This window comes from Cucurbita maxima, unplaced genomic scaffold, assembly GCF_002738345.1.
Source record: "Cucurbita maxima cultivar Rimu unplaced genomic scaffold, Cmax_1.0 Cma_Scf00009, whole genome shotgun sequence".
NCBI lineage: Eukaryota > Viridiplantae > Streptophyta > Magnoliopsida > Cucurbitales > Cucurbitaceae > Cucurbita > Cucurbita maxima.
The window spans coordinates 5,996,897-6,018,729 of NW_019272025.1; the positions used below are offsets into that span (position 1 = coordinate 5,996,897).

Consider the following 21,833-nt stretch of genomic DNA (forward strand, 5'->3'; position numbering starts at 1 on the left):
CCGAGTTGTTTGCTGTTTCTTTTAACTGAGGGATCAAATCGATTTAATCATGTCTTTGGAAGTATACAATCTCATCATTATAAATTAGATTTCAAAATGCATAAATTTAGACGAAATTGTGATTAACCGCAATGTCAAACTAGAAACAATAAATTTGCATTGCAGAGTATAATGTAAAATCAAATACAACAATTGATAGAATTCAAATCTTTAGCATCTGGATCTTGGATGCCAAAAAATAATACGACTACTCTTTCCGGATGATTTACTAGCAAGAGCTCGAGTGACAATCACATCTTTGAAGAAATCGATCGGCTTTCAGCTTCACCGTATGCATAAGAAGTTGGCTAATGTTATTCATGCAATTTAATATAATAGAAATGTCATCCCTTGGCACTTTTGGTAATAGAAATGTCATCCCTTGGCACTTTTGGAAGTGGGTACGAGTTGCACTATAGTGTTGATAATGTTTGAATTTAATACGGTGAAGGAGGTGACTTGTAGTAATAAGGAGGTGGTGGTGACGAAGACGGGGGTGGAGGTGACTTATAATAATAAGACGGGGGAGGTGACGGAGATGGTGGAGGTGGAAATTTGTAAATATATGGAGGAGGTGGTGATGAAGATGGCGGTGGTGGAGATTTATAATAATATGGTGGAGGGGAAGATTTCAATGGAGGTGGAGGGGACTTGTAATAGTAAGGAGGTGGTGGTGATGGAGACGGTGGAGGAGGAGATTTGTAAACATATGGTGGGAGAGGTGATGATGAAGATGGTGGTGGTGGAGATTTATAATAATATGGAGGAGGAGGAGATTTCAATGGAGGTGGAGGGGACTTGTAATAGTAAGGAGGTGGTGGTGATAGGGACGGTGGAGGAGGAGATTTGTTAACATATGGGGGAGGTGGTGATGGAGATGGTGGTGGTGGAGATTTATAATAATATGGAGGAGGAGGAGATTTCAATGGAGGTGGAGGGGACTTGTAATAGTAAGGAGGTGGTGGTGATGGGGATGGTGGAGGAGGAGATTTGTAAACATATGGAGGAGGTGGTGATGGAGATGGCGGTGGTGGAGATTTATANTAATACGGTGGAGGGGGAGATTTCAATGGAGGTGGTGGAGACTTGTAATAGTAAGGTGGTGGTGGTGATGGAGATGGTGGTGGAGGAGATTTATAGTAATAAGGGGGTGGTGGGGATTTCAATGGAGGTGGAGGGGACTTGTAATAGTAAGGTGGTGGGGGTGATGGAGAGGGGGGTGGAGGTGACTTATAATAATAAGGTGGAGGAGGTGATGGAGATGGTGGAGGTGGAGATTTATAAATATATGGAGGAGGTGGTGATAGAGATGGTGGAGGTGGTGACTTATAGATATAAGGAGGGGGAGGAGATGGAGATGGAGGGGGTGGTGACTTATAATAGTATGGTGGAGGTGGGGATGGTGATGGAGGTGGTGGTGATTTATAAACATAGGGAGGTGGAGGAGATGGAGAGGGTGGAGGAGGTGATTTGTAAATGTAGGGAGGTGGAGGCGATGGAGATGGTGGTGGGGGAGACTTGTAAACATAGAGAGGTGGTGGAGGGGACTTATAGACATAAGGTGGGGGCGGTGATGGAGATGGTGGAGGAGGAGACTTGTAAACGTAGGGAGGTGGCGGCGATGGAGATGGCGGTGGAGGAGAGCTATAGGTGTAAGGAGGCGGTGGNGATGGAGATGGTGGTGGAGGAGAGCTATAGACGTAAGGTGGGGGTGGTGATGGAGATGGTGGAGGAGGTGACTTGTAAACGTAGGGAGGTGGCGGCGATGGAGATGGCGGTGGAGGAGAGCTATAGGTGTAAGGAGGCGGTGGTGATGGAGATGGTGGTGGAGGAGAGCTATAGACGTAAGGTGGGGGCGATGATGGAGATGGTGGAGGAGGAGATTTGTAGACGTAGGGAGGTGGTGGCGATGGAGATGGTGGTGGAGGAGAACTATATACATAAGGGGGTGGTGGTGATGGAGATGGTGGTGGAGGAGAGCTATAGACGTAAGGAGGCGGGGGTGATGCAGATGGTGGAGGAGGAGACTTGTAGACATAGGGAGGTGGTGGCGATGGAGATGGTGGTGGAGGAGAGCTATAAACGTAAGGAGGCGGTAGTGATGGAGATGGTGGTGGAGGAGAGTTATAGACGTAGGGAGGTGGTGGAGGAGAGATATAGACGTAAGGAGGCGGTGGTGATGGTGGAGGAGGAGATGTGTAGACATAGGGGGGTGGTGGAGGAGACTTATAAATATACGGAGGTGGTGGTGGAGACTTGTAGATGTAGGGTGGCAGCGGTGGAGACTTANAGATGTAAGGTGGCGGTGGCGGAGACTTGTAAACATAGGATGGTGGTGGCGACTTGTGGTGCTTATATTTGGGAGGCAATGGCTTGGGGTGACCGCGATATTTTTGGGGCGGCGGCTTGTGGTAGTGGCGATATTTTGGGGAAGGTGGGGGTGTAGGGTGATAATGGTTAGGTGGAAAATGTTTGGGATGTTGATGCTTATGTAACTCAATTTGACCGAGTTGAGGCTTTTTGATAGGTAGCAACTCTTCATCGTCTTGAGCAACAACGACGGTAGTGGCAATGAGGCAAATCACCACCGCCGGGAACAGCAGGTGAGGCCAATGCCTGAGAGGTTTCATTGTCCCCATCGTCAGGCAATGGGCACTTAGATTGATGTTGTGAGTTGCATTTCAAGCCTTTATATTCTACTCATCAATGCCCTGATTATGATTATGATAATCAAACTACAATTTCTAATTCAATCTTGGTTTATCGCAGATCTGACTTTTTGAAAATTTTGATTGAATATTGAGCTTTGGAAGATCGTGGCTACCGACTACAAAGTTGTTGGCTGGACAAATGCATTTTGAGCCTAAGTTCATTTAAGACACTAAAGTAATGCACGTTCCCACGGTATCTTATATTCCTTCCACTTGTATAAAACCTTATTATTTTGAGTTGCATAATGAGAGTATTAAAATTACGCCAATACGGTTTAAAATGTTTGTTCTTCCATCTCTATTCTCTAGTAATATATGGTTTTGAAGTGTCACCAAAAACCTCAGTGTAGCAAATGGGGCATGCCTGGAACAGAAATATTAAGTACTGTATAGACAAAAGTTACTGATAGTCTGTTACTAGAATTACCCCCAAAAGTGCAAGGATAAAATATATCAGAACATCACCTTGTTCATACTAAGCCACTTGGTCCTGCAACTGGTATGATACTTATGTTTGCATGGTAGAGTAATCCTTTGGTCTCCACATTTGTATTCCATTTCGCATATCACACACCTATATACAAATCAAGACTGATACCATCAGATGTAACAACACATGAGTTACAGAGCATGGAACTAGAAAACAAGGCAAAAGCCCACCGCTAACACAAATTATCTATTTTGGCCTATTACATATAGCGTCAGCTTTACTGTTTTTAAAACGCATTTATTAGGGAGAGGTTTCTACACCCTCATAAGAAATATTTTGTTTGATTCCCCGCATTATTACGGCCTATACTCAACTCTATCTCAGTATATAGAAAAATGTCTTACTGCAAGTTCAACAGATAGAGCCTGGAAGCTCATACATTGCTCCTGAAGTTGGAGCATCTGTTTTTTGACCCAATCTCTGCGCTCCTCCCATTGGAACTTTGTTGGACCCAAAAGAGAGACATCAACTTGACCTTCAAATTCATTTTGTGCAACAGAGTCACTGTCACTGTGATTAGCCCTTCTGGCTCACTATTACCTTGGAAACCAACGTTCTGGCAACCTGGAATTGTTTGTCCATTATAGTAAGCACGCATTTCCTTATAAAGCAAGTGTTTTGAACTTAATAACTTTCCAACATCATCCTTGGCTTTACTCGTCCCATCACCAACACAAGCAACCACTGCTATGAGAAGCCTCCCTCACAATCTCATCTGTCCATTTCATTCTCTGCCATTCAAAAGCACGGAGCACTCACTATTAAAGTCGGCTCATCTTCTTCACTCGTGTAGTTGTTTGTGATGCAACCAGAGGCAATAACTTTCCCTTTATTGAACGCCATCGATAAACCCTGATGTCCGAAAAACTTTTCGGGTCTACAATCGTAATTAGAGCCTCCTTGAGGCCTATGAATCCTTGAACAATTTTTCATTAATCGAAGCAAACAACGTACATTTTTATTCCACACTTGAAGATTCTATTGACATATGTAAGTTAAAAAACATTGATTCTAATACCATATTAGTAATCATGAACTTATATTAGTAATCATGAACTTCCACAGTAATATTGTACGGTTTAAGTATAAACTCTAGTGGTTTTGGTTTTGGTTTAGCAAAGAGGCATCCTATCAACAACCCTCAACATTGTACTCCATTGTGTGAAATTCGAATCTCTTTTTTCGTTCATTGGATCAGTCCACCAAGATGTCACCCAACGATGACATTGTGTTTTACTTCCCGTGCTACGCTTAAGAGTTCCACGCTTTCCTCCGTCTACCTCGCATTCGAGTTTCATTCAATATTCCTGTTCATTGATTCAGTTATGAGATGTTCGAAATTGACTAATTTCAACCATACAATTCCCCCCTTCTGGCCACCGGAAGGGAATTCGGTTACAACTGAGACTTGGGGGGCAATGTTTGTTGATAAATCTCCCCTAATTTGTTCGGCGCCATTGTCGCTAATTCAATCCGACGTGTCGAATAAGTCTGAGTCTGATATACGTACGAACCATCGTTTTTTGACTGGTGGGTACATTCAGTGGCGAGCCAATTTCAGGAAACACAAGGCCTGAGACAATACTCCGGCAACTTACTACCAAGAAAGGACAGGTATTTGGTGCGTGCTTGATCTGTCTAACTTTTCGTTATAAAACATGACAATTTCTTCACCTTTTAAATTGGTGAAAGATTGAGAGTGCTCTTAGTTTAGCATTTTGGTTAGCTTGGTGGGTCTTATCTGCCCCCTCTGTTCTTCTTTTCCTATTTATTCAGACTCTTGGTGTGGCTGTGCGTACTTTTCTTTTTAGCATTCAGATGTTTATACTTTATATTAGGATAATGATACGTTAATGGATGGTGCATTTTACTGATCTCCATGCTAGGTGCTGGTTCCTCAATCCTATGTAGTCTTCTATTTAAAGATATTTAACCCGGATATGCTCTGTTTCAAGTTTGTACTTATTCATTGTAGCTCTACAGTATGCTCCAAGGCAAAAGTGATGCAGAGACTGTCTTAAACATGGATTAAAGGAGATGTCAAGAGGACATCGCGAACAATAATGGTTCAGGTAATCTTGGATTTGGTGTGTATTTCTAGTTATGATATTTTTCAGTGGAGAACTGATCAAGATCCTTTGTTTCTCTTCTTCAGAGCTCAAGGACTCCAGGAACACTTGTCCATGGTGGTAGCAACCTGACTATTGGTCGGGTTAAAGCTGGCTTGGAGTTCAACCGCCCTATCAGACCAGACCAGTGTGGAGTGGAACTGGAGGACTTTATTTCCAGGTACTTTAGTAGAACTGGATACATGCTTCTTGAAATCCTTGTCGACTTTGATATGCTTGGTCCTATAATGTTGAACTGGATTAGGCTATAGATCAGATGGTAGCCTTATTGTTGCAGTCCACACGTATTTTCTTATAATCTCATGGAAAACCAACTATTTCCTATGAACCATTATGCCTTAGAGCATTAATCTCTTCCGTAATATGTAGTTTCCTATTTGGATAATCTAAGCCTTCTTGTCAATTCCTTGGGACAAATAAGTTATCTATCCTAGAAGTGAAAATTTTATGACGGTTTGACAACTTTTCGTACGAGATATAATTTGCAATGAGATATTTAGTGCAAATTCTAGTAGCTTTCCTCAAGGCAATAGGCAAGACATTTTCAGTGGCAATGCTCGAGTTGTATATAGATTGAAGAATAAGTTATGAGCTTGATTTGAGGAAGAAAAATATAGAGTGTTCCACAGGCAGCACTATACAATTCTGTGTGCAAAGGCTGGTCTCTGCAGCTTCGAAATAAGGTACATTTTGATTGAATGAAGCTGAGTGTCTGTATCATCTTAAGGTACAATCAATCATTCCTCTGGCTGCAGTTTTTTGTCTCAGCCAAAGGCCCTTCTTCCAAATTTTACACATTAATTAAACCATGAAATATCAAGTCTCCTAAGCTCTTCTCTCTCTGCCTTTTGAAGTAGCAGGGGTTGGGTTGAGGTTTAGTGATGGAAGAAAGTACGGATAAGAAAGGTAGTGAGTTTCAGTTCCTTGGTGAAAATAGAATATATTGGCAATGAGAAACTGAATGAGGTTGTAATGTTGGAAAAGGACCTTATCTCATTGTTATGATTATCTAGGCCCCAAATAAAACAAGGAGCGTCTTCAAAGAACAAAATTCTATGTTTATTGATATGCAATTTCCGTAGGAGTGGTTATCATTATAGTGTTCCTTTTTCTTTTCTTTCTTTAAATATTTGCACCGATAGTATATGTATACCTCTAAGAACTCATCAATAATTGACTGAATTCGGTATAGTAAAAGTTGCTTTACATGATTGTGAATTTGAATATCAATCTAAAAAGTATGGTACTCCAACACATTTGCATTTTAGATTTATATTTTATATTTGTGACTACTTTCAAAACTTTTGACGTTCGTAGTATAAAGACAATGAGGGTCTTAAATGAAGTTTGTATAAAAAAAAGGTTTAACAATTTGAAGTTTGATGAGAAATGGAATGGGTTTATGAAAGGCGGCATGGAAATAATAAGGTTGTAAGAGGGGATTGAGAAGGCAGAATGTTGTCGAATTGTGTCCGTGAAACAGTGAAAAGGGGCGTAGGGAAATGGAGGGAGGGATTAGCCGACCAGGAAACCAAGACGAGGCCACCGAAGCAAATGTTGGCCTCCACATTTCCATTAATTCACATACAAAAACACTTACCTAATTCCTAAACATATTTCATTCCCAAAGACTCTCAATTTCTAAACTTCATTTCCTTCGCCCTCTCTCTGCTTTGGCAGTGGGATTATGGTCTCCCCACTCCACTCTCCAACGCTTATCCTTTCACACTCACCTCCTCTGCACGTGAACCTCAGTCAACACTTCAAATCTAATGCCTCCATTCCAATGAATGTGTTGGGACTTGGGAGTTCAACCCATTACTTTCACAAACATTATTCTATCATATCAAATTAGTGAGTTTGATTTGTTTCTTATCAAGTTCTTTCCCGTTAGATCGGTTAGTGTTTGAATTTGGTTATATTGGAGATCACTAAGTTAGCAGCATTCATTCATGGATTGCGAGTTTTTTTTATTTGAAATTATAACAAGTTTGGATGATGTTTTAAAACACTTCAAAAAGTGTTGTTTTGCTTTGAAATTTAAGCCTTTTTATTATGCCCTTTTCACACTGCTCACACTGTTCAATGAGTCGCTTGTTCTTTCAAATCCCAAGACTTGTGATATCTATGTGTGTCTCTCTCTCACCCTTTGTTTGGTATTTTTATTTTTCTGATTGTTTAGTCATTCTAGCAAGTGATCTTGGCCTCGTCCTTTCTTCCACTCACTTGGGAGTTCCTCTTATTTATTTTATCTCTTTTAATATTGGTGTGATTTGTCCAATCTCTTCTATCTTATTAACTTTCAGTCCCTTCTTTCTCCCTCCCTCCCTCGCTCTCCTATATATTATGAGGGTGTACACAGTCTCCGGAGCATAACCATTTCTCTCCATTAAACCATCAACAAACATGACTGATCCCTACTCCATGCTTCACCCCTACTTTTCTTCTTCTAAATCTTACTCTCCTTATCATGATCTCTTCTCTCTTTCTTACTCTAATGATAACAATACCCTAAAAAACACATCCTCCTCCTCCTCCTCCTCTTTCACAACAACCCATGAATCATTTTCTCCTGATTCTTGTTCCTCCCCTCAAGTCCTTCCCCTTTTAAGCTTGAGCCCTGCAAGGCATGATCAAGAACATCACTCCTGTAGGCCTTGTGAAGACGAGGAGGAGGAGGAGGAGGAGAGCGTTACTGTTGCTTTGCATTTAGGGCTTCCAACTCCTCCTTCTTCTGATCTGATTTTGAGGCTCTCTTCAACTGAGATCTCAGACAAGGAAGACCAACAAGAAGCCGTCCCTGTTGTCGTTCCTAATTACTACTCCTCCTCATCCTCATCTACTGCTGGACTCAACAAGGGTCAGTATTGGATTCCCACTCCTGCTCAGATTCTCATTGGTCCAACTCACTTCTCTTGCCCTCTTTGCTTCAAGACCTTCAACAGATACAACAACATGCAGGTACTATCAAATCAACCAAAACCCAGATGGGATTTTTGTCCTTTCAATTATGTTGTTCTTCCCCTTTCTGATTCATTTTCATAATATTTCTGAAAAAGACCAAAATTTTCTTCTTTACGCCATATGCCTCCTACTCTTTTGCAAATTTCTAGACTGATTTCAGCCTTTGGCTTTTGTTTTTGTTTGATAACTTGGAGCGAGTGACTAGGATAAAGAACACACATATATATATTTGCAGACCCTTTAGGGCCCCCTTTCTTTTTTTTTTCCTTTTTCTCTCATGAGAGAGCATTAGGTGTATGCATGATCAAGTTTCATGCATGAGATTTTGGTTAATTAACTCATGAGTCATGATATATATATCTTTTGGGTGCATGGTTATTCTAGTTTTGGGGATTTTCAAAAGATCAGAACAAATCTTCCCTGGTCTATTTCAGAATAACATCAGTAAATCCTCCATCTTTATGTGATTGAACAACACAGCAGCCATTTTTCTCTTTTGACATTTTGAACTTCGTGTAATTTAATCAACTTTGGCAGTCGTCTCAAATCTAACCCAACATTTATGCATGTACTGTGTTTTCCTTTCTTTTTCCATAAATTATTTTCATCCATTTTCGCTTAATTTAATGCAATATTGAGGCTTTATGTTGCTCTAAGTATTTATAGCTAACTAAAAGGAGGAATCCCAAGTTTTCGAGAACAACGAAAGCCTTTTTTTGCTTTTCCAATTCCCTTTGACCACCATAATTGGTTCGGAGGTCGGATATCATTTATGAAGTTGAAAACTCCTGAATCTTCTGCCTTAAAAGACCGAGAGTTATGATATATATACAAGAATATTTGTATCAAAGGAAATGGACATGATCATATTCTGTCAGTGCAACAACTTTTCTATGTTTAATTTCAAACCAAATGTTTGAAGAAGAAAAAAAAAAGAAACCCCCATAAATATATACATAAAATAATTAAGATTTGAAACCCTATCTGAAGATCATGGGGTAATTTGACAGATGCATATGTGGGGGCATGGATCTCAATACAGAAAAGGGCCACAGTCACTAAGAGGAACACAACCAACAGCGATGCTTAGGCTGCCATGCTACTGCTGTGCGCCAGGGTGCAGAAACAACATAGACCATCCAAGGTCCAAGCCACTGAAAGACTTCAGAACCCTTCAAACACATTACAAAAGAAAGCATGGAATCAAGCCATTTACATGTAGAAAATGTGGGAAGGCCTTTGCTGTGAGAGGGGACTGGAGAACCCACGAGAAGAATTGTGGGAAGCTTTGGCATTGCACTTGTGGCTCTGATTTTAAGCACAAAAGGTCTCTCAAAGATCACATCAAGGCCTTTGGACATGGCCATGCAGCTTATGGGATTGACTCGTTTGACGAAGATGATGAGGCAGCTTCTGAGATTGAACATGATAATGACTTGTCTCTAAGGAATGGAGATTGATATGACAATGCCAAATGTTTATTGTGCTACCTGCCTGGGTTCAATTTTTTGCTTGTACCGTCAAATTGGAGTTATTTTCAATTATTGTTCTTTTCACCTATTAAGTGCCTTCATTATATTCTTGGATATGGCTAGGGTTTTATTCTAAATCCTCATTTTCATTCAAACCCCAGAAACCCAGTACTTGACTTACTCTCTACAATCTGATTCCTCATAGTTTATGTGAGATCCTATATTGACTGGGGAGTAGAACGAGTTTTAAAAATCTTAAGAAAAAACCCAAAAGTAAAAAATACAAAGAGAACAATATGTACAGCTTTCAGCTATGTACTATTCTTGGATATGGGTAGGGTTAAAGTGTACTACTTAGATATGATATGATATGATAGTAGAGAATAAATTGGTTTTGATGGTTTGATGTAATTAGGTATGATACAAGATAGCCAAAACGAGGTACTCATTTAAAAGCTTGGATGGTTCATTCTTTTTCTTGAATGATTGGAATGGTGTAAAGGACAAAGGCATTGCGTCCAAAACATGAAGGCATCGCTTACACGCAACTCAAACATTTATTTTCAACACACAACTCGCCCATCTCAAGTTTCCTTTCTTGATGACTAAAAATTACATCTCTCCCACACACCAAATTATTGGATTCCCTCCATGATTTAGGCCTTTAGGTGAGCTTCAGTGATCATAGTTAGCCACAACTCAACTCAGGGTGAAAAAAAACTTAGTTAGAGGAAGTAAAGATTAGGCAGCTAAAGGAGTTTAGTCAAGCAATGGGGGAAAGGAATAAAAGGGTTTATTAAGGGGAGGGAGTGTGGGATATATGGAGGATTTGATGATGTTGGAGACAGGGGAGAGAGAGAGAGTAGAGAGAGAAGGGTTTATTGAGATGTCATCTCAGGGAAAGAGGAGTGTTAGAATAAGAAATAGGTTGCAGTAGTTATTAAGGGATAGAGATTTTGGAAGTACAAATGAATGGTGATTTAACACAACAGTAAAAGAACTAAGTATAAATATATGCGATTCTTTTCTTTTCTTTGTTAAATCTGTACATTTCCAGTGTTCTGTCGCAGCGCTAATAACCATCTGTCTGCCATTCAGACATGATGGATCCATGTTTTTTTTTTTTTTCTTTTTTCGTTTTTCTTTTTAAGGTTCAAATATTATTAATTTTAAATCTTTCATCTCTTGTTCTTTCAAATTCAAATATTGGAAAGCATGCAACTGGGAAACGTAGAGGAAAAATGAGTAAGAGGAAACACTAAAGTAAAAAATCTTACCCATTATTATTAATCAAAAAGATGCCCTTTTTCCCAAACCAGATTTTGATGCCTTTAAGAGCTTTTAAGATATATGTATATAATATGATGTTAAACTACATACAGACCAATATGCATGGGGTTGCTTTGGATGTTGGGTTTGCGTCTCTTAATAGTTGGGTCCTATGAAGTATGAATTGAATGATCAGTCCATCCACTGTTGAAACATTGTTGAATCTAAAAGGTTTCTTTTTCCTCTTCCCAATAAAGCTTCAGTTTTGTTTTGCTTTCTGTATCTTTTCTTGGATGAAAACACACACACACACACTCACTCTCTCTCTCTCTTTCTTAGGTTTTGATCATGTTGAGTCACTTTAATTTCTTTATCCAACTTCGAATAAAATACAATCAAATGAGCCTCACGAAAGTTATGGGAATAGACAGCTTCAATCCCATGAATCTCTTGATGCACCATTATTATTATTATCCCCACTTTGTTAAAGTTGACAGGATTGGAATCCCTCCTGCTCTCCATCTGTGCACATCTTTCAATTTGCATTTGCTTTCCTTTGAGACGCAAGCCCAGAGGTCCTCTCAGCTCAAACTTGGACGGCCCTAGGGAAGAAATTTTTACCAAGTTGTTCTCTTCATAAGGTAACATATCAGAAAGTAAGAGAGAATGATGGGGCCATCCAAATAAAGCATAGATACGAGAATGAACACAGAATTGAGATCAACAAGTAAACCAATTACATTCATTTTTCACTCTGATGAGGTGAAGAGTTCAACTTTTTACACGGAATTGGCATTTTTATGGAAGGGGGCTGTGTGCTTGTTGAGGCAAATGACAGGTAACACAGAAATGGTAACCCTTTATTCCCCATGTTCTTTTTTTCCAGAAAATTTACAACACAGAAATGGCAAGGAACAGAAGAGACAAGTAACTACAAGCTCAAATCCTCCGGCAGGCTGATTTCCAGAAAATAAAGGCTGCAAAACCAGTGAGATTGTGTCATTAGATACATTATAAATCAAGAGGAAAGAAACAAAGCAGCATATTGTTGAAAGAGCCAAATGCGCGTCCAACCTAACTGTTTTTCTTTCAACCTAATATTGTTGAATGAACAAGATTCAAGATTTAGCAAGTGAATGCTCGTAATTACTTCAAGTATGCTTTTCACAAAATTATTCGACATCAGGCAATAACTTGGGTAAATTAACCTTGTTAAAAGTATCTTTCGATTTTTACTACTCTGGCTTCCATTTTCCTCCTCCCTCAAGGCAAGGTGCTCAAGAGAGTGGAAGTGGAATTGAAGAAAAGTTCGAGCTCACCACTAGCAAATATTGTTTTCTTTCCCTTCCGACTTCCATTCAAGGTTTTTAAAACATGTATGTTGGTGAGAGGTTTCCACACCCTTATAAGAAATACTTCGATCCCTTCTCCAACCGATGAGAGATCTCACAATCCACCCCCCTTGGAGGCTCAACGTCCTCAATGGTACATCACCCAGTATCTAGCTCTAATACCATTTATAACAGTCCAAGTCCACCGCTAGCAGATATTGTTCTCTTTAGGCTCTCTCAAAGTTTTTAAAATACATTTGCTGGAGAGAGATTTCCACATCCTTATAAAGAATGTTTCGTTCTTCTCTCCAACTAATGTGAGATGTCACACATTCAAGGAAGAAAATAGAAAAATAACAAACCCAGAAACCATGGTAGAAATTAACAGCACTAGGGGGAATTTAAAAAGTTAATTCACTTTCACCTCAGCAAGGATCATAAGGTTAAGTTGTTTTCATCAGTTCAAATTTTAATGGATACCAGAGCAGATTGTCATTAACATAACTACATAGAAGGCTGTGAATTTTAATGGAAAAAATTGTTTAAAATGCAGGAAAAGAAAAGGAGTAATGCATCAAGATGGTCGGCTACTTCTTCCCATGTTTTCTTACCTTGCAGACATGCAAGCCATTCCTAAGAAGACGACCTTCACAGCTTGCTTCTGTCCAGCATAATCAAATGCCAAAGGCAGCATTTCATGCAGAGTTAGGAACGCCATTATTCCGCCAACTGAAAGCATGAAATAAATAGAATAAAACAATGTCCAAAAGATAAAAAATGTCTTCCTTCAATTTCTAATTCAAGTACTCTGCTTTGCCATACCAGATCCTAGTAGACCTTCCAGAATTTCAGGACTCAAGCTGCTTGGAAATAAGTAGGCTGCAGAAAAAATGCAGTTAAATACTGAACATTCCATGCGTCCCCTTCAAGGCATTGGTTATAAGTCACAAGCTAAACACCATATAACAAATCTTCCAGTATCATCAATGCATTTGATCGAAATAGATCATACTTTAAGCCAGTAAATGATATCACTATCTAAAATTGATGTTCACACATCATTAACGGCACTTACTCTTACATTATAATAATGCATGCGTAACACTTTGGAAACCCAGCTTACATTTTCAGCGAAAGAACATCTAGATTCAGCGTCTCTCTAGTGCAGTTGGACTTACCTACAATTACAACACCGAGGGGCTCAGCAAAACCAGAGAGAGTAGCCAACTTGAATGCCTGCCATTTGCTGAGCACAAAAAACAACAAGAAATTAACCATATTCAATCCTTTAAATTGGACAACGTAAAGATGTGAAAAACATGCCAGTCCAAGCCCACAGATAGCAAATATTGTCCTATTTGGACTTTCTTTTTTTGGTTTTCCCTCAAAGTTTTTAAATCACGTCTGTTAGGGAGGGGTTTCCACACCTTTATAAGGCATCATTCTCCTCTCCAACCGATGTGGGATTTCACAATCCACCCCTCTTGGAGGCCCAACGTCATTACTGACACATCGGTCAGTGTTTAAAACTTTGAAGAGAATCCCAGAAGGGAAAGCCCAAAGAGGGAAATATTTACTAGCATTGGGCTTGGAAGACTTTAGAGAGGTAATGACAACGGCTTGAACTAACAATGTTTGGGGTAAAAATTTCGTAGGTGACCAACAACAAAACTTGAACCCGTCATTTAAATGTTTCTAAAACTTACAATTTGATTGAGGGAAATTCATTGGAAATTGAGTCAGTCGACAACACATTTCATATGAGAGGAAATGATTAGCGAAAGCATGAAAATTTTGAGTTTACCCCAATTCATAACATAAACCGAAATTATTCACTAACCTCTGTGTAGCAAAATAAACAGGAAGCGCAACAGCTATACCCTGCATAATATTACAAGAGTCAAGACCTAACATAGATAATTTCCATGTGGCATTTCCTTAAATTCTTATCCCACCAGCGTCAATCAAAGCCCAAATAAACTGATGGATAGAATCATACCAACGAGAGGCACTACTAAATATTTATTCAAATACTAAGTCCAGGTAATCCAACGAAGAAAAATGCTAAAAATGATATGGACACCTATTTCCAGAGAAAAGCATAATGTAGGCTATGTAACAAGAAAATAAATACCTCTGGTATGTTGTGCAAGGCAATGGCTAAGGCTAAGTTTAGACCAACACGAAGGCCCTACATAAAATTAAAAAGAAATTGATTGGTTTCAGCAATTATAAGCACTATGGCTCAGAAAGGCCAAAATTTTAACTATCACCAATGAAAATATCGTATTCAATAGGGCTCGTTCATGTCATATGCTTCTAATATAAATGAATAAGCAACATTCCAACATGAAGGCATTTACAGTTTTGTTAAGCAGAAAATAAATACCTTTTATGAAGTTTATTATTTGAGTTCTTTAAACTGAGATCAAACTACATTATCCCATTTCAATTTAAGAAAGGTTATGCTGAGGTGTACCTTAATTGATCCAAGAAAAACAGCCATTCCTTCTGGAAAATTATGTAAACTTATTCCTGCATTTCATTAGACTAAATTAACGATGTTCTTACTTCGTGGACAAATTGTTAGAGAATATAAACTTGTACCATTTATACATGACAGTTGTATATGTATATACCTATTGCTGTTATTATGCCACTGAACAGAACCTGACGGCGATGCTTTTTCATAATGTCCTTCCCCCCTTCATCATCGTCCTATTATCCAACATAGAGAGTCAAACTCTAGAGAAATTAATATTACTCTTTCTGAGAATGCCTTAAGGAGCAGAAAGCGAGTTTAAACGAGAATAATTACAACCTTCTTACGTTTGGTCTCTGAACCAGGAGCAAGTGTGGGTTCTGGGATAAAATGAGCAACAAATGCAAAGAAGATAACACCTGCAAAAAACTGCAGTACGGATAAAAAGACACTTCATGAATGTACTAGTACTGAAATCATTCAATAAAGACTCATGACATGTATCAGATGAAATGCTGAATAATTATTTACCCAAAGATTTCCTTTTAAGAATCCAATTGAGTTAATCGCATTATGAGCTAAATCCAGGAACGAAATGCTCAACATTAAACCTGCAGCAAAGCCCTGCATTTCAGACTCGGTGATTTAGACTAATCCATAGAGTAGAACTGACTTTAACATATAAGTTAATGCCCACATGGTAACAAAATGATGTATTTAACAACACTCCTTATTGCAAGAATTATGATTATTTTAAACTTAGAAGAAGTGAATACTATATTGCACTAGTGACCCATAATATAAACTCGAGCTACCAAAATTCATGCTAAATTACTACAATTAGAAAGAGTTGGGGTTCCAATTGGATTCAATCTCAGAAAATATTCCATTCCTTCGAAGATGGGTAAAAGGAACAGGAGAGAAGAAGAAAAGGCACAGTTTCCACCTTTGTTAAAGGTAAGGCAGTGTCCCTTCCTTCATCTTCTTCTTCTTCCTTTTTCTAATCTATGTTTTACACTTTCTTTCTTTCTTTTATTTTAAAATTTTCTAAAGAGATCGAGGAAGAATCCACATGGTCTCACATAGGCACACCGAGCTGTAAGGAATGATATAATCATATAGTAACGATAAGGTATTGTATTCAATTTTCATGGACAACGAAGTAAAAATAACAGATAAGAAAACGTTGAGCCTTTCATCACCACTAATGAACAATATTCTAGGATTGATTTATGCTACAAAGCTATCCCCCATCCCGAAAAGAATCAAAAAAGGAAACCTCCAAGCATCACCTGTAAAAGACCGAGCATCTTCAAATTTGGGGCCCCGCTAAGAATCACAAAAAGTGCACCTGTTCCAAATGTTATGAATAGAAATGAGTCTGATGCTTTAAAATGCTAATGGACCAGAAGTGATAAGAAGGTGTCAAGGCAAATATGGATACTATGCCACTAAAATTGTAAATAATTAAGTTCCAAGCCCCGTACAGAGAGAGAGGAAAGAGACCATGCTGGTTCTTCTTTGTCAAAATTAAGCATGGATAATGGAAAGTTGGAAGTAACGATTGTGTACAACAGGACTCATAAAACTAATTTCACACAATGAAACAAAAGAAGTTGTGGAAAATAGAAATTACAAGTTAACCATAAGAGACCAATGAATGAATTCACCAAGGCCGTGAGAATATGACTTTGAAGTGCTCTTCTCTACAAGAATGGGCACTGTAGCCGGTGAACAAAAACGGGGGTAACTGGGTCTTCGGCAATGAAGAAAATGGTACAAGATCTGTTCTATAGGGTTATGCACCTGTGTCCTTGAGTTCTAAGAACTCAGAACTAGAAAACGATCATCTATATAAGAACAGCAGTAAATTTTCCCAGGATTCTCAAAAGCCGACTTCAAAACCTCATAACCAGATAGATATATTCTAACCATATAACATTCACGATTTCGAGACTGTAAAGACTAGATAAAGAACAATCACAACTAATTTGCCAAACATCAATTTACTTCTTGACATATCGAATCCAAGAAACATTTCATATTAAATTTGGTCTCAAGGCCCAATTGACAAATACTTCAAAATGTACCCAAGAGAACCAAGAATGAAGGACAAACGAAAATAAAAAAAGAAACAAGAAAGGAAGAAAAGAAAACCCAGGCAAGTACCCAGTGAGGTCCGCTAAGAATTAATGAGATAATTCTGAATTGAAACCAGACCCAGAGAGCATATAACGAGAATAAACTTGACTAACCTAGAGAAGTACTGAATCCCCCCACAAGCGAAAGTGCAAGAGCTACCAACACCTGAGAAGCCATGGAGGTCTTCTAGAGTCGAATCCCGGATTCAAAGGCGTCGGTAAGAACAGTGTGGAACCCCCGAAACGACTCGAGGGCTTTTAAAAGCTTCCAAATTCAGAGAAATTGGCGACAGAAAGGTAACAGAAATGTTCAAGAGATATTACGCGCGCAACTGAAGGAGATGACAGAATTCTGCAAGCGGCGAGGAACTTGCCGCCGCTACAGAAGAAGCACTATATAATAGGACTAGAAAACTATTTTGTTGTCTTCTTTAGTTGCCAAATGGATTAGAGGAATTTGAGTGCGCGCGTGTGAGAATCTTCTCTGGCGAAAAGAAAAGATGTTTAGGAAAATCGTTCAAGAAAGTTCGCACTTTTTGTTTCAGTTTGGGTTTCGGTTACCTTGCTCTATCCAAATAGTATCTGTGTTTATATATATATATATATATATATATATATATATTTGGTGTAATTACGTAGGAAAAGAATATCGATCATCTTGCTGTTTGTTTGAATTAAAATTTAAGACGGAGGGGATGGAGACCAAGAGGCCAATAGAGATATGCCACGTGTATGGAGTGGTCAGGTCAGTGAAGAGCTTTCGCTGCTGACGCTAATCCTACAAGGACAGAGAGAAGAAACTCTCTCTCTCTCTCTCTCTCCTCGGTGGTGATTCAAAAGCTATTAAGGTTAGGTTTTTAAATTGCTTCGTCAATTGATTTGGATTAAATCTTTAATTGATTGTTTAAGCTATCACTTCAGAGTAATTCCACCTCGACCCTGATTTTCTTTTGTCGTTTCATATATATTTATATACATTAGAAGCCGGGGTTGGTTATACTTCCCATGGGATTCTGAGTTCTTCGATCGAGATTAAAGATTCGTCTCTCGGATATATCCTTCGTCAGGTTAGGGCTTATGGTCTGTTCCCTTCTTTGAATACTCCTTTCGCTGCTGAAACTTTTCAACTGTGTTGTTCTGTTGTTGTGTACAAACAGAGTGGGGGTTTGGGATTTTTTTCATTTTTTTATTTTTATTTTTGTTGGCTACTGATTGGTGTTTCGTGGTTTTGCCAAGCTGCGTATGCCATTGAAACGTATTCAAACTTCATATGATTCTATATGGTGATTGAATTACAAGTCTTGTATACAGTTAGGTTGCTAGAAATGTAGAGAACATGGCAGTGGTTATGAAATTAAGCTTCAAATTATTAGTAGCTCACACTTTATCCTGTGAAAGGCGAACAGAGGTTTAAGAATTCTTCAACGAAGGATGGAAGAGGGGCATCTGAAGAGATTGGAACTTAGGCTTGCTGATTTCCATCTTCTTTTATCCTACTTACTCTGCTAAAAAGTTCAATGGCTGAAAGATGAATGTGGTATAGTAATTTGTTGCTTCCACTCTCCAGACAGGACATTGGTCTAACTATCTCATTTCAAGCCTCTCTAGCAGTAGTTCATTTCAAAATGATGCATCCACACGTAAAGAATTTTTCATTACCAGCATAAACTTATCATATCAATGTCTTGTGGTATACTTTTGGAATAGTTGTGAGTTTAGAGAACCTGAGTGATATGAAAATAGAAGTTTATAGACGTAAATGATAATTGGTATTTGGAGCCAATAATAGTCTCTGGATATATTGCTTCCTATTTCCTTCAACTATAATTTCTTTCTGTGCATCATCCATTCCAAACTGGGACATGAGAAAGATTCCTGAGTTTTGAATATTTACAGGGTACGAACGACAAGAAATACTTTATGTTCCAAGTGATTCGCCTTTGTGATTTTAAACCAACCTTAAGCATTGTGCACCACTCTTTGCCTTTTTTTTGTTTAAAATTGCATCTTCTTTTCTTTTTGAGTATTTTTGGAGTGATTTTAATGCAGTATACTCTAAAAGATGGATTCTCATGATGAGGCTGGATGCCAAGCTCCTCCGGAGGGTCCTTTCCTGTGCATCAACAACTGTGGCTTCTTCGGTAGTGCAGCCACTAAGAACATGTGCTCCAAGTGTCATAAAGACGTGATGCTGAAACAAGATCAGGCTAAGCTTGCTGCTTCATGTATTGAAAATTTTGTCAATGGATCGTCTAGTAGCTTTAAGGAAGTGCTTGAAAGTGTTAGCAATGATGCCATTTCTGTGGAACCAAAGACTAGTCAATCACATACACTGCCAGCAATGGGATCTGTGGAAGGTGAGAAACCAAAAAATGAGGGTCCAAAACGTTGCAACTCTTGTAACCAGCGTGTTGGTTTAACCGGGTTCAATTGTGGGTGTGGTAATGTATTTTGTACAGTTCATCGTTACTCTGACAAACATGACTGCCCCTTTGATTACCACATGGCTGCTCAACATGCCATATCGAAAGCCAACCCTGTTGTCAAAGCCCAGAAGCTCGATAAGATATAGATTTCTCAGTACAAGTATGTGTCCTAAGTTGATATTCATATCCAGTTGTGAGGTGGTTTCTGATTTGCTGCAAATCTATGTATTCTCGCATTATGTTCATATATATGTTGATGAGATTACAGTTACAATATATCTGAGCTGTGTTCTGGTCTTGCATCAACTTGGGAGTCTTCTCCCTCCCTGTTCTCTGCTGAACTACCAATCGAAATAAGTTCAGGTGAATTTACTTTTGGAGACAAATAGAAGATAGCCTGTTAATCTGCATGAAAGTTTGAGCATGATTTGTGAAAAGTATTTTCTGCAGCGCAGAAGAAAGATTCTGGTTTTGGTTTCCAAGTTGAAAGGAAGAAGGAAAAGGAGGTTTTGAGTTGTATTGAGAAAACACGAGGATCGCCAATGGGCTGAAACAATGAGGTGTGCACACACTTGGGTTAGGTGCAGGCTTGTTTTACAGCCCAAGAAATGGGTTTGATGAATAAGCTTGAGATTTGAAGTGCACGTCCCAAGGAGACAAGATCAAATTATTTAGTTGTAGTAGAAACATAAAGGCATAGTTAAATTACGAGTGGTCCTCCGGGTTTGTGAAGAATTGATGAACTGTGAAAGAGTGCATAGCATAGCATATACCAAAATGTAGAAAATAAGGGAGAAGTGAAGAAGCATTGTACATATATAAACATAATAATTATAGGAAGCAATGGGCTGGGTTGGGTTGGGTTGGGTTGGGTTTTGCTTTGTTTTGTTTTGTGGGAATTGCATGGAACGAGACAATGCGACGCACATGCCCTTCCAAGATGCATGTCTCGTGGGAATTAACAATTTTGAACTCACCTTCCAATTCTGTCGACCTCATTTTTTTCTTACTGCCTGTCATGCAACTTGCTCTCAACATCTTTAAATAATCAAATCTCATCACTTTTATTTCCTTCATTCTACGTATAAATTTCCAGACTTAAACATGGTCCACTCCAGAAACACTACAATTTAATTACCATTTTGTCCACCTGTGCCCGAGAGCTGAATATAACTCGGGATTTGCTGCAATTTTAATTTCTTAATCCATCTCTATAGAACTAGATAAAAGTTGTGATTAGAATTGATGATATTTTTTATATGGGGACTATGAGGACTAATACTAAGATTGCCCTAATTAATGTGGCCAATTGTGAATGATCCCAAGAAACTCTTTCTTCTTTTTTTTTTTTTTTATAGTATATCCCAAGAAATAATTAAACTAAAAAGAGTTGAAAATAAAAGTAAAATGAAGAGCATGTGGAAATGTAATTGAGGTTTGAATGAAATAGTGATAGATGGAGATGGATGAGAGTGAAAGAAGAGAGGAAAGCAAAGCGTTTGTGCTGAAACCCTAACCCTAACCCTAACCCAAAACGTTGAATAGAATATGAATAGAAGAATTGGTTTGATGGGTTGTTTGGATTCGAGGCGACACGAGCACTTTCCCGGCGATTGCTCCCAGTAGGCATCGGGAAAGTGTCCCCCCAAATACTTTTTCCCTTTCTTGTATGGGTTCTCGTGTGCCTGTTTCTCCATAAACGCCCTCTTCTCCTCTTCTTATTTACTCTTCCTATCCTTTTTTCCCCCTCCTCTAAACCCCTTTTCCCATACACAATCAATCAATCAATCAAACAAACAAACAAACAAACCCATTTACTTTCACACTTGCATTCTGAGTCAGTCAACGCAAACTTGCATTTCTAACTAAGAACAAACAAATTCTCACCTTTTAACTCTTTCTTCCCTGACACTGGAGAGGTTTGTCAGGACCATACCTACCTACACATGGATTTCCTTTCCAATTCTTCTCTTTTTATTATATCCGGAGACGAGAGGAAAATAATAATAATAATAATAATGAACACCTCCTTTTCTTTTTTAATATGTACAGAATGTGATTGTTCTTGGGGGGTCTTTGAGGGGTCCGAATACCGATTAGGTGGTCAACATATTTAAGCTTGGGGAGTCCCGCTGATTCTTTTTTGCTTTTATTAATTTCACTCGACCCCCCCTCCATTTTCATATTCCTTAACACCCCATGCTCTAGCTTTCAACCACGGACTGGCCCTTTCACCACCACATCAAACTTAATACGTCCCATGCAGGTGGGTTTCTTTCTTTCATCCTTCTAAACTGATAAAACCCTTTTCAAGTGAACATGATGTGATATATGATATGAAGTTGAGAGAGAGAGATTCAAAGTTTACGTAAGAGTATT

The 21,833-nt window shown here is 38.8% G+C and overlaps 4 protein-coding genes across 9 annotated transcripts; 2 read left to right on the forward strand and 2 right to left on the reverse strand.

The window, feature by feature from the left end:
- Nucleotides 1-99: 99 nt before the first annotated feature.
- On the reverse strand, nucleotides 100-2,689 carry LOC111484042 (extensin-2-like). Its single transcript, XM_023130455.1, has 3 exons — nucleotides 2,451-2,689; nucleotides 414-2,417; nucleotides 100-382 (listed from the first exon to the last, which is right to left on the reverse strand). Exons 1-2 carry the CDS (start codon nucleotides 2,676-2,678, stop codon nucleotides 477-479), a joined length of 2,169 nt encoding a protein of 722 aa, XP_022986223.1. The 5' UTR covers nucleotides 2,679-2,689; the 3' UTR covers nucleotides 100-382; nucleotides 414-476.
- Nucleotides 2,690-4,784: 2,095 nt separating this feature from the next.
- On the forward strand, nucleotides 4,785-9,955 carry LOC111483707 (zinc finger protein WIP2-like). Of its 2 annotated transcripts, XM_023129978.1 has the most exons (5): nucleotides 4,785-4,854; nucleotides 5,216-5,312; nucleotides 5,396-5,529; nucleotides 7,732-8,330; nucleotides 9,344-9,955. In XM_023129978.1, the coding sequence occupies exons 4-5, from the start codon at nucleotides 7,776-7,778 to the stop codon at nucleotides 9,791-9,793; spliced, it is 1,005 nt and encodes a 334-aa protein (XP_022985746.1). In that variant the 5' UTR covers nucleotides 4,785-4,854; nucleotides 5,216-5,312; nucleotides 5,396-5,529; nucleotides 7,732-7,775; the 3' UTR covers nucleotides 9,794-9,955. The 2 variants fall into 2 exon arrangements, with proteins under 2 accessions (XP_022985746.1, XP_022985747.1); XM_023129979.1 differs by lacking the exons at nucleotides 4,785-4,854; nucleotides 5,216-5,312; nucleotides 5,396-5,529 and having other exon boundaries at nucleotides 7,660-8,330.
- A 1,833-nt stretch (nucleotides 9,956-11,788) lies between these two features.
- On the reverse strand, nucleotides 11,789-17,582 carry LOC111483708 (zinc transporter ZTP29). 2 transcript variants are annotated; one of them, XM_023129980.1, is made up of 12 exons: nucleotides 17,143-17,582; nucleotides 16,180-16,238; nucleotides 15,419-15,511; nucleotides 15,227-15,316; nucleotides 15,045-15,123; nucleotides 14,885-14,940; nucleotides 14,540-14,596; nucleotides 14,246-14,286; nucleotides 13,584-13,651; nucleotides 13,228-13,284; nucleotides 13,017-13,134; nucleotides 11,789-12,051 (listed from the first exon to the last, which is right to left on the reverse strand). In XM_023129980.1, exons 1-12 carry the CDS (start codon nucleotides 17,204-17,206, stop codon nucleotides 12,006-12,008), a joined length of 828 nt encoding a protein of 275 aa, XP_022985748.1. In that variant the 5' UTR covers nucleotides 17,207-17,582; the 3' UTR covers nucleotides 11,789-12,005. The 2 variants fall into 2 exon arrangements, with proteins under 2 accessions (XP_022985748.1, XP_022985749.1); XM_023129981.1 differs by lacking the exon at nucleotides 17,143-17,582 and having other exon boundaries at nucleotides 15,419-15,498.
- A 241-nt stretch (nucleotides 17,583-17,823) lies between these two features.
- Nucleotides 17,824-19,822, forward strand: LOC111484587 (zinc finger A20 and AN1 domain-containing stress-associated protein 8-like). 4 transcript variants are annotated; one of them, XM_023131247.1, is made up of 4 exons: nucleotides 17,824-17,876; nucleotides 18,010-18,095; nucleotides 18,427-18,565; nucleotides 19,078-19,822. In XM_023131247.1, the coding sequence occupies exon 4, from the start codon at nucleotides 19,091-19,093 to the stop codon at nucleotides 19,598-19,600; it is 510 nt and encodes a 169-aa protein (XP_022987015.1). In that variant the 5' UTR covers nucleotides 17,824-17,876; nucleotides 18,010-18,095; nucleotides 18,427-18,565; nucleotides 19,078-19,090; the 3' UTR covers nucleotides 19,601-19,822. The 4 variants fall into 4 exon arrangements, with proteins under 4 accessions (XP_022987015.1, XP_022987014.1, XP_022987012.1 ...); XM_023131246.1 differs by lacking the exon at nucleotides 18,427-18,565 and having other exon boundaries at nucleotides 18,010-18,108; XM_023131244.1 differs by lacking the exon at nucleotides 18,427-18,565.
- Nucleotides 19,823-21,833: the final 2,011 nt, after the last annotated feature.

What these genes read in the sequence shown, in the direction of transcription:
- LOC111483708 (XM_023129980.1), bottom strand. Translation starts at nt 17,206, where the DNA reads ATGGCTTCTCAGGTGTTGGTAGCTCTTGCACTTTCGCTTGTGGGGGGA. An exon ending in AGATGCTCGGTCTTTTACAG is followed by an intron (nt 15,512 to 16,179) that starts GTGATGCTTGGA and finishes TCTGAAATGCAG; the next exon opens with GGCTTTGCTGCAGGTTTAAT. An exon ending in CAGAGACCAAACGTAAGAAG is followed by an intron (nt 15,124 to 15,226) that starts GTTGTAATTATT and finishes GTTGGATAATAG; the next exon opens with GACGATGATGAAGGGGGGAA.
- LOC111483707 (XM_023129978.1), top strand. Translation starts at nt 7,776, where the DNA reads ATGACTGATCCCTACTCCATGCTTCACCCCTACTTTTCTTCTTCTAAA. An exon ending in ACAGATACAACAACATGCAG is followed by an intron (nt 8,331 to 9,343) that starts GTACTATCAAAT and finishes GTAATTTGACAG; the next exon opens with ATGCATATGTGGGGGCATGG.
- LOC111484587 (XM_023131246.1), top strand. Translation starts at nt 19,091, where the DNA reads ATGGATTCTCATGATGAGGCTGGATGCCAAGCTCCTCCGGAGGGTCCT.